The sequence below is a fragment of the Psittacula echo genome (assembly GCF_963264785.1).
Source record: "Psittacula echo genome assembly, chromosome: 4".
Taxonomy (NCBI): Eukaryota; Metazoa; Chordata; class Aves; order Psittaciformes; family Psittacidae; genus Psittacula; species Psittacula echo.
The window spans coordinates 6,683,255-6,700,760 of record NC_137738.1 but is presented as its reverse complement, the minus strand read 5'-3'; the positions used below and the strand labels follow the sequence as shown (position 1 = coordinate 6,700,760).

Here is a 17,506-nt window from a genome sequence, read left to right as displayed (position 1 = left end):
AGGGACCAGCATATCCTTCCTTTGCATTACCTTGTGTCACCTTGCTAGACTTCTGTTGCTGCTAAGCAGGAGAGAGTCCAAACCATAATGAACCAACCGCTATTCAAAGTAGGAGATGATTGTGGGTTTCTGTAGTCCCTTCTGCTGGGAGGAGACAAGAGCTGTAGGTAACCTGCCGCGCTGCCTGGCTTGCTTGAGAAACTTCATCTGCCGGGACTTGAGTTTGCTGGAAGCAGTGGATCTCAGGGAAGTCCCCTTCGGGCAGGTCTCCGGCATTCGGAGCACAGCGGAAGGGCTTCCTCAAGTTGCCAGAAGTCCTCATCAGTGGCCAGGGACGGGAGGTTTGAAGAAGCTGTGGAAGTTCGTCTCAGGGGGAGGGCAGCAGGGAGACGAGGGAAATGCTGTAGCTTTAAAGGCCGTACTGAGCAGGGATCCACTTGGGAGGACGTAGTTGACTAAAGGGATCCAAAGCTTGTTTTCCTTGGGTCTTTTTATTCTTCCTGTATCTAATCCCTTTAGAGCCTAAGGTCGACCCCTTTTTGTACTGCAATAACACTGTAATATATGCTTGCACTAATTCTTCTGGCACACCAAGCATGCAAGACCAATTTAAAGCTTTTTTTCAGAAGAAAACCACTGTATTATTGTGTATATACAAATACTGAGAGAGAATCGGACTTCTGTCTCCTGTATAAAAGCATGCATTGATTACCTGTATGTAGACCATGCTGTAAATGCTGCAGAGTACTGTAAAATCCTACACTTGAAACCACAAGGAACAGGCAATGTCATCGAAAACAAACAAAACAGAAGCTGTGCAATGGATTTTGTGCCTTTTTTAAATCCATGTATGTTAATCCAGACAATCGGAAAAGAAAGGAAAGAAAACAAAAAGCTTGTATACTACCAAAACCTTATTAAAGAATCAAAGGCAGCACCCTGGTGATGGCTGGGTTGTTTGTTTGCTTGCTGGCTTCGTTTTTCTGTTCCCGTTGTTTTCCAGCTCTGGGAGGTATTCCCTGCTCGTCCTTAGGAATGTGGGAGCACTGGGCAGGGAGATGAAGGAGCTCTGGTAGAACAGTGAGAGTTTCATTATCGTTTACTGATGTGATTGCTGAAAACTTGCTGTTAAAACCGATCTGGGAATAGAAACAAGGGTCTGGATTACTGGAGATGTGTTCCATGTACTTTGGGAAGGCCACACTGGGAGTTCAATGTACGTCAGTTTAGGCTAGTACCAGTTTGACTGACCTGAACCCAGTCACAGTGCAGCAGCACATTACAATTAAATCCAAGTTACATGAGTTTTTACAGCTCTGCCTTGATGGTTGCCAGCATCCAAACTGGCTGAATGCAAGCTGGTACAATCCAACACCTACAGACACAGCACAAACAGCTCATCACGTGTCTCTTGTTTTCCTGCACTGGGCATCTTCCCCTGACTGACATCGGACATTCGACAAGGTGTCCGGGAACATCTGGTAAACTTCCAGCCCTTCCATCCCCAAAACCCAGGGAGGCAGTGCAAAATCGTGGCCGTCCTGCAAGTCATGTCCTGCCTGAGCTGCTCAGGGATCCGACCGTGCCCACCTTTCATCAGCACTCTGCTTGGAAAGCAGTCTCTGCTGCAGAGCAGCATGCGGCTCAACCCCAATTGCTGTTGGGCTGTCTGGTATCAGGTTGGAAGAGGAAACAACCCATCCCTGGCAGTGTTCAAGGCCAGGTTGGACACAGGGGCTTGGAGCAACCTGCTCTAGTGGAAGGTGTCCCTGCCCGTGGCAGGGGTTGAAGCTGGGTGAGCTTTAAGGTCCTTTCCAACCCAAACCAGTTTGGGATTCTAGGATTCTATGCAATAAGGCGATGGATCCTGTCTGGTTTGGTGCGAGGTGCACAATTGCTAATTCAGTGCTTTCCTGCAAGTGGCTGAGAGGGAAACGGCAGACAGTAGGTGCATGCAAAGGCTCCGGTACCTGTGGAGAGGCTGGTGCGAACTTTCCCCCTTGCAGAAGATGCACAAGACCCCAACACTCAAAGGCAGAGAGCAGTTTGTGCAGGCAGGTGGGCAAGGATTTGGCTGTGGTCTCTGACTTTCCAGGTTGTACAGTGTATGAGTCCCTTTTATCTCCTGGACACTGTATGTGGAGGCTCAGGATTCTTCTCTAGCCCTGAAGGTACTCAAAACTCAGCCGGACAGGGCCCAGAGCAGCCAGCTTTAAGTTGGTCCTGCTTTGAGGGGTGGTTGGAGCAGAGACCTCCAGAAATTCCTTGCACCTTTGATATTCTACAGTTTTAAACTACAGCCTAAGCCTTTCCGCTCCTGATCTCCGGTTCCTTCCCATTGGTACAGCCAAGCAGAAAAGTTCTCCAGCCTTTGGGGAATAGTCCTAAAGCAGCTGGGTGTGCTGTGGTACAAAAGATACACGATAGCGGTCAAGACAGGACACAAGCTTCTCTAGTGGGGGCTTCCAACAGGGAACAGCTTGTCCAGCAGGATGCCCGCCTGCAGCTAGCTGCTGATCACAGTAACAGTGAAGACTTTGATGCCCTAGGAGAGTGTTCCTTGGTAACAGCTGCAGGTGGTGATAGGAATGAAGGTAAGAAATTATGTGTTGAAATAATATTTGACCCAGGAGACATTTCAACTGTGTCCTTTTCTTTTTGTTGGGTTTGGAGGTAACTTCTGTGCTCCACATTTTTGGCATATTTGTGCTCTTTGGATTTTCTCCACGGTGCATTTACAGTGGCAAAACAACAGCTTTAAGGAATGCTGTCTGGCAGTTCTGGCGTACTGCACACAACAGGTATAGCAGTCCAAGTCTGACAAAGGTAGGTGGAAGCCAAGCAATCACTTGTGTTTAGGGTGCCGTGTCCATGAAGGGAAGTGGAAAAGACATGTGAGGAATGAAATGACAGGCAGAAAGGCAGTCCATTTGCTAAAGAACACAATGAATTTGTACAGCCAGAGTTAGAAGTACATGAGGTTAGGAAGGGCTGACTGTGAGGGTGGTGAGGCATTGGAATGGGTTGCCCAAGGAAGTTGCGAATGCTCCATCCCTGGCGGTGTTCAAGGCCAGGCTGGACAGAGCCTTGGGTGACATGGTTTAGCGTGAGGTGTCCCTGCCCATGGCAGGGGATTGGAACTAGAAGATCTTAAGGTCCTTTCCAACCCTAACTATTCTGTGATTCTATGACTCAATGTCAGCAAAGAGGGACCAGAGCAGCAGAAGAACCATTATGTCTATTACACAATGTCATGCTGTCCAGCTCTGTGTCATCCTGCTTAGTGCAGTCTTATCTCAGAAAAACTTGTGATGTCCTGCAAGGGAAAGAGCTGTCGAGGAAAGAGTGCTTGCTGGAGACAGGGCTGCTGGTGGGACAGACTGCAGGGCATGGAAACCATATCTCTGGCCTATCTAGGGTGTACACTGCAGGACTGGTTTCAGTTCTCCTTGACCAGAAAGCGGATGAGATGGCACAGGTTCCTGAGAGGAGATTTGAAGGTTTACACAGGCAAAGAGGAACCAGTGGTCCTCCAACTGTACCATCAACCACAGCGTCTAGAGAACAGGGTGAAGTAGTTAAGGGTGGGGTATTCTTTCCAGGGGGAGGCTCAGGTGTTGGTGAGGGCTTCTTTATCAGGTCCTGGTCCCACTGGGGAACGCATCTGTGTGATCAGGACTTGAGGGATACCACTGTGTGTGTATTTTTTGGGAAAACCAAATCCAGCCAGCAGGCAGAACCCAATCTTGGGCATCATTTGATCATGGATTGGGATCATTTTGAGCATGGGCTCATTTCCAAGAAATGCCTGAGGGAGGAAGCCAGATGTGTAATTTCCTTTCCAAAGGCTGGTAAGTATCTTACCAGTCTGAGTTCCACATCTGGCATCCTGACACAAAAGGTGGAGTGGGTCAGTGACAGCCCAAATGAGGCTAATACAGGGCCAGCTTCGGGGCCAGGCTTCAGCTTTAATTAAAGAAGAGAAGCAGCTTTGGACTCCAGAGGCATTGCCAAAGTCAGCCTGTGTTTGAATTTATAAGATACAAAAAGAAATACTAAATGGATGACAACTTATCCCCATGCCTAACAACAGCCTGGTGCTGCCCACCCATCTATTTGAAACGTCCCTCTTTATACATGAGCGTACAGCGCTTACACTTTCTTAGGCATACTAATAGGGCAGTTGCTCTGCACAGGACAACGTGGAGATCCTTAGCACAATTTGAAGGCGTATCATTGGACTGAAAAGCTGTTGAGGGCTTTTTTACCCCCCAGAGACAAAAAGACACGTTCCCATCACCAGAGGGATGTGCTAGCTGTTGGCTGCTCTGTACCCCACACAGTTAAATGAGTGCTTGTTCAGCCATGTAGCCTAAATGCCCTCTGACACTGTCAAATGCTGCTTGCAAATGCGGATGCTTGGAGCTCTTCCCTTCATGCTTAGGACCTTTCAAGGGTAACGTGATGCTTTATTGAGTGGTTGAGTTCACGGGGAGGCTTTTGTTTTCCAGCCCTCTTGCTGGAAGGCTGACCTAAATGGCTTTGTTTAAACCCATTTTGCAGAGCGGTGCTGCTGTGGTTTTTCACGTACAACCACTTGTTAATTAGGCCAAAATTGATGGCCATTTCCTATTTATTCTGCCCGTTTTGCTTGGTTGGTGGAGGGTGTGCACGTGTGCGTGAGCTGCTGCTTTTCCGCTCCTGGTATCTGCCATCATTCCACAGCCCGTTCCTGGCGCCTTACAGGCAGTCTCTCCACACCAGCCTGCTGCTCGAGGAGCACTGCCTCCACCAGCTGTCCTCTCCTCCTGTTGCTCTTCATGCTTGGACACCCCACAGTCTCATAATGGTACTTTGTGTGTCAGCTTCCATGACTTGCTGAGCAGTTGAGTGAAAGCAGGAGCCAGGAGGAGGCAGAATTAGGAGGTGCAGGAGTGAAAGAGCACAGCAGGGAACAGGAGCTCTACAAAGATTCCACAGCGGTGGATGGTAACAGGAAAGTGATCAGGAAATCTATCGAGCCCAGAGAGGCCCCCTGAGCTCACTGCGGCCCGGGCATAAAAGATGGTTGCTGAATGGTTGCTGTAAGGAACGAGTGAAGATGTGAATATATACGTGGAACTAGATGATTTTTAAGGTCCTTTCCAACCCAAATATGATAAACACTGGAATCAGGATATAAATACTGAAGAAGATTGGGAAGCGTGAAGAAATCCTGAGGAACTGCTTGCGAACAGCTCTTTTAGGTCCAGGTTAAAGGCTGCAGCTTAGCAAAGAAGGCACATGGTTTTGCCTTCATTGGTAACTGTCTGGGAGTCTCTCTAAGGTTTGTCCAAATTGAATGATAAAGGCTTGTATTCTGGAAGCTCGATGGACTTGATGCTTTCCACTGTTGCTTCCCATTGCTATTGATCCTGATGTCGTCTGTGTCGATGTCATGTCTGAATACTGACCCTTTTGTCGCATCTCTCTTCTTGCAGGCCCTTATGCTGAAGTCCTTTGAAATGAATGGTCTGCCCAAGGCGGTGCCTTTAAGTTTGCCTTACCAAGACTTCAGAAAAGATGTGTGCAACTACTGGGAAAAGCCTAAGGTGTCCCAGCGGATAAAGAGAGTTGATTTCTCAAATGTTGTCCTGACTGCTCCTTGCAAACCTCTGGAACCTTATCTGGAAATTAATGGAAAAGAGGAGGAAGAGGAAGATGAGGAGGAAGAGGACGAGGAGGAGGAAGACGAGGAGGAGGAGGTGGAAGAGGAAGGGGATGAGATTGACATGCACAGCGGTTCCAGCAGTGACCTGAGTCAGAAAAGCACGGAGCGCAGCCAGGAGTGTGCCCCATCCACGCTCCTGGCTGATGACCAGAAGGGATCCAGGGGTCGAGCATCCACTGCTGACGGGGACCTGGAGCTGGAGGAAGGCTCAAAAACACTAGTGCTGTTTTCACCAGGTGATCTGAAGAAGTCTCCGGTGACCACAGACTTGCCTCCAGAAGTTGATCTGGGCACTCTTGCTGCACTGACACCTCAGAGCGAGCGGCCGCAGCCTATGGGGAGCCAGCTGGATGTATCTGAGCCAGGGACCCTGTCCTCAGTCCTTAAATCGGAGCCAAAGCCTCCCGTGGCAGTGGCTACAGCTTCCTCCCCCTTTACCAAAGTAGAGCGCACGTTTGTTCACATCGCCGAGAAGACCCACCTAAATGTCATGTCTTCCAGCGGCCAGCTGATGAGGCACGAGGAGTACTGCCCTCCGGGCCAGTTTGAGGAGGTCATCATCGAGGAAGAGCTGGAGGACAACCTGGTGCTGGTCGAGAACGGGAGCATACATTCGGGGCTGGAAGGGGCAGAGACAGAGAGCTGCGCGCTCTCCGCTAACCCCATTGAAACCACCTCAGAGACAGTGGGGGAGCAGTTGGCCCTTCCCAGTGTAGCAAAGCCTCCCGAGGACAAGCCGGAGCTCTCTGGTAAAGCGGTGCTCCCGATGGATGTGGAAGAGCCTGGCAAGGCGGGTACAAGACAGCCTGACCTGGAGAAGTCAGTACCGGTGGCAGAGCCCCTTAAGCGAGCAGAGACCATCCTTGACACCCCACAGCAGGGCCCCCGGAGACCTCTGGGCTCCAGGTACAGGAGCCGGATACCCATCTTGTTCTCGGAGGAGGACACTGGCTCAGACCTCTCAACTTCACTCTCAGCCAAAGAGAGGCTTTATAAGAGAGCAAAGCAACCTGACCTGGCTCGCCTGGTGATGGAGAAGAGGCAGAGCCGCCTCCTCCGGCTGGCCTCGGGGGCCTCCTCCTCAGCATCCTCCAGCGACGAGCGGCGCCGGGCCTCAGAAACGCTCTCGGCCACTGGCTCTGAGGAGGACACCCATGACTCGGATGACTCCATCCCAAGGAAGGCCGGGAAGGAGAGGGCGGCCCTCCTGGGGAAAGAAGAGAGACCCGCAAGCACAAAGAGCAGGATTCCTCGGCCCATCACCCCGGTGAAAGCACTGCTGGAGGCAGCCAAGGCTGAGAGCCCCATGGCTGCCGCAACAGCGGCACTGTGCAGCTCCCCGCAGGATGCGGCTGTTGCCCACAGGTAAGACCAAAACACTGAGCAATGTGAAATGTTGGACTGGTTAAGGAGGTGCAGCCAGGGCTCTGCTCATCTCCTGCTGCTTTACCCTTCCTTTGGCTTCCTGCGGTCATTTCGGCTCATGGTGTGTGAAATTCCCACCCCTCTGTCTTCTCCAGCTCAGTCTGGCCAAAGGGCTGAGCTCGTTTCCACTTGCCCTGGCTTTGAGGCCGCCTCCTCTTCCTCAGGCTCTTCCATGTGGTCTGATCCTGCTAACAGCAGGCCCCTCCAGTGCTGAGCAGGTTTGCGGCACGCTGGGTTCGGCCGTGTCCCTGCAGGGAGGCCTGGCCTGGCTACTGTGATTACAGCTACAAGGGCTGTGGGGTGGCCACTTGTGATCGCCTCAGATGATGGCCAACATGTGAAGAGCTGGGTAGGAGGTGCACACACGTGAGCTCTGCACAGCATGGGCCACCACCGCATGCTCTGGATTCCCTGCATCTCTGTGCCTTAAGGTTTTTTGGAGGTACCTGGCTCTCCGTCAGACAAACACAGAGCTGTAACTGGAGGCAGACCTGAATTCACCCATGTTTGGCTTTCCTGCCTTGGCCTTGGCGCTGGTGGTCCAGCCCAGGAGCAGAGCTGCTGCCGTGGCTCTGCCACCCGGCCAGCACATTCTGCTCAAGAGACATGAGGTGAAAGGAAGGAATCCCTGTGGGCTGGTTTGAGCCAGCTCATTTCCAGATTGTACCTCCAGCCTTGGAAGAGGCTGCTGCATGCATGCTGCATGTTAAGAAGAGTCTCAGATATATGCTATCAGCCATACCATGCCCGTGCATCACCCCAGAGGGTGCTGCAGGATCAGGGCAAACACTTGCTACTTAACAGCATCAGGAGTTAGAGGGTGATGTTCAAACCAGTGCCCGTCTTCCTCACAGCATAGCTCCTGTCATCCTGGTGCCAGAGACTGGTTCATGTCAAATGTGCCAGGAGCCCAGAGCCTCTTGCAGAACCTCCCCTTCATCCTCCCTCTTCTCTTCCCCTGCAGGCTTCAGGCACAGAGACCCGCTGGGAGCATCCCCAACGAGTGCCGAGCAGCGCAGACACAAAGCCGGCTCCCTCCTTCGCCGAGCTCCACGTCCCTTCCCGCACGGAGCAGCTCGCAGAGGTCCAGCTGTGCATCCCCTCGGAGCCCCGTCCTTCCTTCCAGGAACCCCAGCGCTTCCCCCAGAAGCCAGCTGCCCCCGCGGAGGGAAAGCCCTTCTCCCTGCCGGCAGCATAAGCCAGGGACTGCTGCTCCTCAGCGAGTTCCTCCTTGCCCCCGACCGCAGCCCCCAGCTCAGGCCCCGGGGCCGACAGGAGATTCCCTGCCCTCTCCTGGCGTGGCCAAAAAACGACAGAGAGGAAAAACCCAGACTCAGAGTCCAGCAACCAAAGGAAAGCAGGTGTCCCTGGAAAGCAAGGCAGCTGCCAGATAATGATCTTCTGCCAGCCCAACAGACTGGGTAACTTCTGCATATAGTATACACTTGAGATGCTGCAGCACAGCCTTCCACGCTGGACCCACGAGTGTATAGCAGTAGCTGTTCTTCAAAGCTTCCCTCACTCTCACCCCACACCGTCGCGATCAGCTCCCACAGGCCTGAGAGCCTCCGAGCCACGGAGCCTTCTTCAAGGGAGACCCCAGCCCGCAGCTCACGCTTGCTAACGCACAGCACCAAGCAGTGACCCAGGCAGCCTGCCCAGTGCCTGTCCCTCCGCCGCCCCGGCAGCCCCTCTCCCTGTTAGCAATACCAGTTGCCAATGCCAATGGCTGTAGAAAGAGGAGCAGCGGTGAGGAGAACAAGGCCTGCTGGAGAGGAAGCTCCCATCCTGCAGGCAGCTCCCTCCTCTCTCCTTGCTGGGAAAAGACCAGCCTTGGCCACCACCACCTACCTTGAGTGTTGGCTCGCCTCCTGCCACCTGTGTTAGCAAGGGATGGTCACCAGCTTAGCCAGGAGGGACGGATGCATCCTTGTGTGCAGAGATCTTCTAGAGGGGGCTCTTCTCTCTTTGCCAGAGATGCCTCTGCAGGGGGGAATGGGATATAGGCAGGTCTTGCTGGATGCTCCCACCCACTCCGGTGTGTCCCACTGTGTGGCACTGCTGCTCAGTGGCACTGCTGCTGTTTCAGCAGATGCCGGTGTGCTGGGTGTTTAAATGGAAGTAGGGATGTATTGGCAGCTTGCTGAGAAATCAAGGGCACTTGCTAACTGATGTAAAGGGAGCACCCTGCAGCTGCTTCTGTCTCAAGTACCAGACTGTGATCTGTGGAGACCACATCTCCCAACCTGGATGTGGTTGGTGCCACAGACCCAGAGCCCACCAAACACAGCTCCAGCCTGAAGATGTGAAGAGTCACTGGATGCCTTTAGCTTGGGTGCCCCTTGCACCTGAATTCCTTGTGCTTTCTTGTCACGCTCTCGGTGTTTGTGAATTTTGGCACTGTGGTTGAACATTCCCGTACGTGGCAGGGTGGGAAATGATTGTCCTGTCCTGTACTCAAGAGCTGCTGCTTTGTGAGGAGAGGTTTGTCAGCACATGGGTACCTCGTGCCTTTCTGCCTGAGAGTACAGAGGGTTCAGTTGGAGAGGTTTGTGTCTGTCCCGTGCTCAGCTCTTCTGCATGTGTGAGAACTGACAACGTGAAGGTAAAAGCAAGGGCTGTGCTCCTCAAGCAGTAGCATCAGAGCAGAAGCTTAGCGCTCAGCTAGAACTAAATCAACCAACTTTTTAGCCCCAGACTAATCAGGAAGGCTTGAAAGTGAAGCCAGGAGGACTGATGCATGATGAGATCTTAAAGCAATCACAGAATTTCACACACCTCACAGGGGGAAATGCTCCAGACCCAAGTACTTGGGGCTTCACACCACTGTCATGCCCAAAGAGGCTCTGCATGAGGCAGAACAAAAACACAGCTGCTCCATGCACCCATTCCCACATCTGCAACTAGCTTCAAGTATTCACTGTTTGCAGGCAAAAAGCTTGATAGAGGAACCTGGACGGTTATAGTCTTGATTCATTTGAACACAAAGGCAAGTCACACTGACGGCCATTGACTGTCAGTCAAATCCTGAAGGTGTTCACATCTACAGGAAAGGAAAGGAGCAAGAGAGCTGTGACAGGGTGGCTGAGAGAACAGGGTACTCCTTGGACAGCTGAATAGGGAAATGTCTAGGAATGGGTGACAGGAATTACCTCTTTACATGACCATCTCAGTGTTGCCAATGCCAAGAATGTATTTCATCTGGCTCAGTGCTGACTGTTTCCACTGATGATGCTCAGGTAAGAAGCACAACTTCTGCTCTACAGACATGCCCTCACCTTTGCAGAGAAGCATGGGGAGCATTTAGTCACACAGCAGAAGTGGGGCAAGGAGAGGACAGAGGGTGACCACTTCTTGGTGGCACTTCATGTGAATTTGACTTGGGGCGGGGGGGTGTCGAGCTACCACCTAAATGTGCCCTGTGTGTTTAGAAACTAGAAACAGGATGAATGCAAAGACAGGTTCTTTCCAGAGATATAAACTGTGCTGGCACTTGTATTAGTTTGTTGGGGGACTGTTCAGTTTGGAGTGCTCAGAGGGTAAGACTTGGAGGTGAAGCCTTTACCAGGTGCTCCACTCAGGTTTAGATGCAAATGCCAAACCTTGAAAGAGCTTGGGAAGAGGGTACAGGACTGTTCACAGGGATAACAAAGCTGCCTTAGCGTGGGAGGCCAATAAAGCACAATCAATGTATTTGTTCAAGAGGAAGTTTAGAGTTTTCCGTGGCCCAGCATCTGTTGTTGGTGTGTGGCTGCTTCCTTGCTTCACTGCAAAGAGATCAAAGAGAAGATGAAGCTGAGCAATCAGAGGAAATGGCTAGGAAGGATAAAGGAAATTGGAGTCAGGAGGAGAAGCAGGATTCCCAGCACTTCCCATGTTTGCAGGAACTTCTGGGAACAGCCTGACCCTGCTTGGTTCCCCATCAGTGTCTGCTGCAAGGTCTGTCCTAGCAAGCTGCAGACGGTTGTGCCCATGTGTGTTTTGAGGGGACTCCTGGAGCAGGATGCCACCATGCCTGCATTTGTGTGGTGGGGACAGACAGGGCTTGTTCAGGAGAGCATATGTGTGTTGGGACCATATGTGTGTTGGGACTGCTTGGTACCATGAGATAAAGCAAATGCTCTGCTGAGAGCCTTTGCTCTGCTTTGCTGGGGTCTGTGAAGTCCCAGCTCTTTGTTGCCTGCCAGCTGAGAAGGTGGCTGGTAATAACGAGTCAAGGGATGCTGTATGGCCAGGAGGTGCTTGCAAAGAAACAAGGATACAGGGAGGGAGGCATGCCAAGTGGTGAATCTGACAGGTCTCAGTGCTGAGCCAGGATGACAACAGATGATATGAGCAGAGAGAGCAGAAGGACCGATGGCACCAGTCAGAGTAATGCCATGTAGGGGCTTGAACACACGGGTGGAGATGCTTAACCCATCAGTCTGGTTGGCAGCACAAACGCTTGTGGTTGTCTTGGTGCAAAAGGGGTTTGAGTAGCAGACAGCTCTGAGTTAGTTGTGCTCGGAATCTGTGAGGGGCAGGAGACTGCCCCTCAAAGTAAAGAATATTATAATATATATATTATTATAACAATATAATATAAGTAGTGCCCTTTCTAGATAGTGGCTAAGGGTTGTAAAGGATCCTGCTACCTTCAAAGAAGTGCCCGGATGCTACGTGACCTGTGATGTGTGCAGGGCCGACTGCTGTGGGCAGCGCATGTGGATGAACAGGGTAACACTCAGCCAAAGTCCATGGAGCCTTGAGGCTCCACTTGCCTGGGGGCAGAACAACCCAGCTTGGATGGTGGCCATCAGAGCTGCAGTAGGTGCTGGGCTGCCACACATCTCTGTGTGCCATGGACCAGCGTCTGGTGGCTGCCCTTGGTTAACACAAGCATGGTTTGCTTGCTAGTGAAACTGCAATCCAAAGTAAGTTGTGTTGGGGCAAGAAAAGCTTTGAAGGTTTGAATTTTCTCCTTCCCAACAAGAGGTATTTGCTCAGGATAGATCCTCTGTAAGAAGACGGCGGAGGATCTGTTGATAGCCTGACCAGCTCCAGTAGCAGCTCAATGGTCCCTTAGCACTCTTCTTTCTTCTCTGTACTGACCCATGGCACGATCCCACCAGTATTCCATGTGCTCCGATGCCCACCAAAGGCCTTTTCCAGCACATCAATCAACTGTAGTTTAATCTTGAGAACACACTAAAAGTCCCATGTGGACACAATGAGTTTGGTATCAGATGAGTTTTTTCTGGCTTAACGAACGTTCCCTTTTATTTCGAAGCTGCAAATGTCTGGAGAGGAGGTTTAAAGCATGCATTGGTGCCCTCTGTGCCAAAAGGGAGCTACCACAGCAGATCCAGAGGTGGGTTCCTGGTAGGGACCAAGGGACTTAGCTCCCAGAGCAGAGGGCTGCAGGGGTGAGATGTCTCTTTGGCGAGGGCACTGCTGGGCTGGCATCAGCATGGGGCTGGCCTGGAGCAGCTCTGCCCTGCCTCGAGCACAGGGGGGTCTGGCACAGGAGGAGGCAGGGGCTGATGTTTGCTGCTGAGGCCCCAGGCAGTCTCGGCCCATCGCCTGCAGGTGATGGGTGCCATGGGCTCTGCGGGGCACGGGGCTTTAAGTGAAGTCCAGGTCCAACAGAGTGTGAAAACAGTGTCAGCAACACTGCTGTGCCAAGGGACCTGGGCTGCTGCTGCTGCTGCTCCGGATGGGAATTGGAGCTGGAAACGCAGATGATTTTGTATATCTCCTTTTAGCATGTGACTCTACACTCAGACATTGTACCTGGCACACCAACGTTGGTTTTCTTTGCCTCTGGCACGGTCTGACGAAGTCGTTTGGCCTGGAGACAGGACTTCTGCTCCTTGGTTACCGCCTGCCTGGAAGCGCGACCAGGTCCCAAGGCTGAACCTCTCTACATATCCTCTTTGCATTCTTTAGGAAAGCAGCTGGAGAATGTTTACACACTGCAGACAGAATGTATGACTCCGACCGAGGAACCACAGTCCGGTTCGACTGCATGGCAAGTTCTTGGCCATCAAATCCGGCATGCATCACAGAGGCCCCGTCTGTGGAGAGCCCCACTGGCATCCGTCATCACTTCGGATCACGTCTTGGAAACAAATAAACGATGACGCCATTTCTTGTTCATATCAGACACAGCTGTCATTAGATTTGTTATTTCCAGGGGATTCTCGATCATGCCATTAAAAGCCTGTCTACCTTTTCATTGGTGTTTTCTCCCATTTCTTAACGTTGCCACACATGAAGCAAAAATACTCCCTGAATCGTTGGCAAGGGACCTTGGCTACGGTTGTGCTTGGGTTTCATTCCAGCTGTGTGCCAGCTGTGGCTGCAGCTGGACCTGCACATTGACATGCTGGAAGTGGAGCAGAAGCAAACCACTTGGGACAGTTTGAATGCACTGTACTCCCACTACCTGTTGGTGCCATCATGGGGGGGGGGTGGGCAGCCACTTTCTCACTGGTGTGTTCATGCTTTGTGAATGAGGGATAACAGCTGTGGGTCAGGCTGCTCAAGGGCTGCGGGTCTTGCACAAGGAACAGAGGAGTGAAATGTTCCCATCGCTCCCCCTCCACCAGCTGAAGCAGCATGACAGCCTGGTCACCCCCACCAGCAGCCCATCGCCTCTATCAGGGGGGTTATAACTCATTAATCCCTTTGCCATCTATCTCATGGCCCTGTTCTCCTTTCTGCACCAAAGGAGCAGCTCTCCACTCAGGTAAGGCTGATGATAGGAGTAGCCCAGCAAGAGCTGGATGGGCTGGGCATGGTGCAGGCAGCTCTGGTCCTCCCTTCTCAGCCACCCCCTCTGGAACCACAGCAACTGCTTAAGGGGGTGTCTTATGAGTTGGTGAGGGCAGGAGGAACATTCTGGAAGTTCATGAACACTGCCAGGGATGGGGCAGCCACAGCTTCTCTGGGCACCCTGTGCCAGGGCCTCAGCACCCTCACAGGGAAGAGCTTCTTCCTAATGTCTCATCTCAGTCTCCCCTCTGTCAGGTTAAAGCCATTCCCGCTTGTCCTGTCCCTGCAGGCCCCTGTCAGAAGCCCCTCTCCACATTTCCTGTAGGCTATCGACAAGTATTTGGCATCCCCACAAGGAGAAGAAAGAAAGATTGCAGAAGAAAAGCGTGCACATGTGACGGAGGAAGCAAAGTTTTGTTTCCAGCTCTACGGCAGCAGCAGAGGAGTCCTCCTGCCAAGCCCCAGCTGTTTGAGGCAGGTCCTGGGTCTAATTAACCACATGGCAGGGAGCAGGCAGTCACAGCACCTGCACACATGCTGGTCATTAACTACATCTGGTGACTGGTTACATGAACACATTTGGGTTAGAGAAGTGCAGCCACCTGCTGCTGCACACGTTAAACAAGAGCCCCAGGAGCTGCAGAGCACTGGCCTGTATCCCCATCTCTAATGGGGAAGCTGGAGCTGCTTTGCAGTTCAAATCTGCAGCAGGATGTCAATGGCAGCTCCTGTTCCTTGCTCTTAGAAGACCAGTGGGGAAGAAAAATAGCTTGTCCTTTAGTTCGAGTTCAGCTTAAACTGTAACCCCGGAGGTACAGTGCTGTCAGATGTCCCTGCTTCACTCCTGCAGGCTTCCTCCTTGCTCGTCCCAGGGTAACACCAAAATGGTTTGCAGCGTTGGTTATTCATGGGTGACCAGGAATGCTGCTAAAAAGAGCAAAGATCTCCTCAGGTCACAGCATGGTGTCCACTTCCTGGTAAGTGTGAGCCCATGGCGTTGCCTTGCTCAGCATGCTTTGTGCCCTTGCTTCTGGGTGACACTCAGCCTGTGCTGTGTGATGTACAGCAGCGTGATGTACAGCTGTCTGATGTACAGGTGTGTGATATACAGCAGTGTGATGTACAGCTGTGTGATGTACAGCAGTGAGATGTACAGCAGTGTGATGTACAGCAGTGTGATGTACAGCTGTGTGATGTACAGCAGTGATGTACAGCTGTGTGATGTACAGCTGTGTGATGTACAGCTGTGTGATGTACAGCAGTGAGATGTACCGCTGTGTGATGTACAGCTGTGTGATGTACAGCTGTGTGATGTACAGCAGTGAGATGTACAGCAGTGATGTACAGCAGTGTGATGTACAGCTGTGATGTACAGCAGTGTGATGTACAGCAGTGATGTACAGCAGTGAGATGTACAGCTGTGATGTACAGCTGTGTGATGTACAGCAGTGATGTACAGCAGTGTGATGTACAGCTGTGTGATGTACAGCAGTGAGATGTAGAGCAGTGATGTACAGCAGTGTGATGTACAGCAGTGTGATGTACAGCTGTGTGATGTACAGCAGTGATGTACAGCAGTGTGATGTACAGCTGTGTGATGTACAGCAGTGAGATGTACAGCAGTGATGTACAGCAGTGTGATGTACAGCTGTGATGTACAGCAGTGTGATGTACAGCTGTGTGATGTACAGCAGTGATGTACAGCAGTGTGATGTACAGCAGTGAGATGTAGAGCAGTGATGTACAGCAGTGTGATGTACAGCTGTGTGATGTACAGCAGTGAGATGTACAGCAGTGATGTACAGCTGTGTGATGTACAGCAGTGTGATGTACAGCTGTGTGGTGTACAGCTGTGTGATGTAGAGCAGTGTGATGTACAGCTGTGTGATGTACAGCAGTGATGTACAGCAGTGTGATGTACAGCAGTGAGATGTAGAGCAGTGATGTACAGCAGTGTGATGTACAGCTGTGTGATGTACAGCAGTGATGTACAGCAGTGATGTACAGCTGTCTGATGTACAGCAGTGATGTAGAGCAGTGTGATGTAGAGCAGTGTGATGTACAGCTGTGTGGTGTACAGCTGTGTGATGTACAGCAGTGATGTACAGCAGTGTGATGTACAGCTGTGTGGTGTACAGCAGTGATGTACAGCTGTGTGATGTACAGCAGTGTGATGTACAGCAGTGATGTACAGCTGTGTGATGTACAGCAGTGTGATGTACAGCTGTGTGATGTACAGCTGTGATGTACAGCTGTCTGATGTACAGCAGTGATGTAGAGCAGTGTGATGTACAGCAGTGTGATGTACAGCTGTGTGGTGTACAGCTGTGTGATGTACAGCAGTGATGTACAGCTGTGTGATGTACAGCTGTGTGATGTACAGCTGTGTGATGTACAGCAGTGATGTACAGCTGTGTGATGTACAGCAGTGAGATGTACAGCAGTGATGTACAGCTGTGTGATGTACAGCAGTGATGTACAGCAGTGTGATGTACAGCTGTGTGATGTACAGCAGTGTGATGTAGAGCAGTGTGATGTACAGCTGTGTGATGTACAGCAGTGTGATGTACAGCAGTGTGATGTACAGCTGTGTGATGTACAGCAGTGATGTACAGCAGTGTGATGTACAGCTGTGTGATGTACAGCAGTGTGATGTACAGCAGTGATGTACAGCTGTGATGTACAGCAGTGTGATGTACAGCAGTGATGTAGAGCAGTGATGTACAGCAGTGTGATGTACAGCTGTGTGATGTACAGCTGTGTGAGATGTACAGCAGTGTGATGTACAGCAGTGAGATGTACAGCAGTGATGTACAGCTGTGTGATGTACAGCAGTGTGATGTACAGCTGTCTGATGTACAGCAGTGATGTAGAGCAGTGTGATGTAGAGCAGTGTGATGTACAGCTGTGTGGTGTACAGCTGTGTGATGTAGAGCAGTGTGATGTACAGCTGTGTGATGTAGAGCAGTGTGATGTACAGCTGTGTGATGTACAGCAGTGATGTACAGCTGTGTGATGTACAGCTGTGATGTACAGCAGTGTGATGTACAGCTGTGTGATGTAGAGCAGTGTGATGTACAGCAGTGATGTACAGCTGTGTGATGTACAGCTGTGATGTACAGCTGTGTGATGTACAGCAGTGATGTAGAGCAGTGATGTACAGCAGTGTGATGTACAGCTGTGTGATGTACAGCAGTGAGATGTACAGCAGTGATGTACAGCTGTGTGATGTACTGCTGTGTGTTACACACCATTGATGACCTCTCTTTCAGCCTCTCAGATGCATCCTCTCTGCTTTCACAGCGCTCTTCCTTTCCTATCGTGGATCTCACTCTCAAAAACCCCAACAGAAGGAAAGGACTCTATAAAGAGTAGGCACTTGGTGCTGGGTACACTTGAAGTGGATGTTGTGTGCACACAGGAGTATTTCTTTGGCTCTACCCCAAATGGAGAGTTTCACTGTGACTTTTGCCAACCTTTCAGCAAGGTCTCAAAGTCCAGTGAGGAGGCTGTATGAAAACCATGGGAAGTTGAGCTCCAAGGACAGAGACCGCTTTCCAAGCTCATGTTGCCGCTCCTTGGTACGTAGCTGAATGAGAAACCTCCATGGAAGAG

General features: G+C 51.3%; 1 protein-coding gene across 1 annotated transcript in view; it reads left to right on the top strand.

Annotated features, from left to right (window-relative positions):
* TTBK1 (tau tubulin kinase 1) overlaps positions 1-8,611 on the top strand; it is a gene marked incomplete at its 5' end in the record, with an annotated part of 65,373 nt that extends 56,762 nt beyond the window's left edge. The window contains 2 exons of the mRNA XM_080616123.1: positions 5,481-7,075; positions 8,100-8,611. Coding sequence (XP_080472249.1) covers positions 5,481-7,075; positions 8,100-8,529 — 2,025 coding nt within the window. The 3' untranslated portion in view covers positions 8,530-8,611. The remainder of the gene's footprint in view (positions 1-5,480; positions 7,076-8,099) is intronic.
* Positions 8,612-17,506: the final 8,895 nt, after the last annotated feature.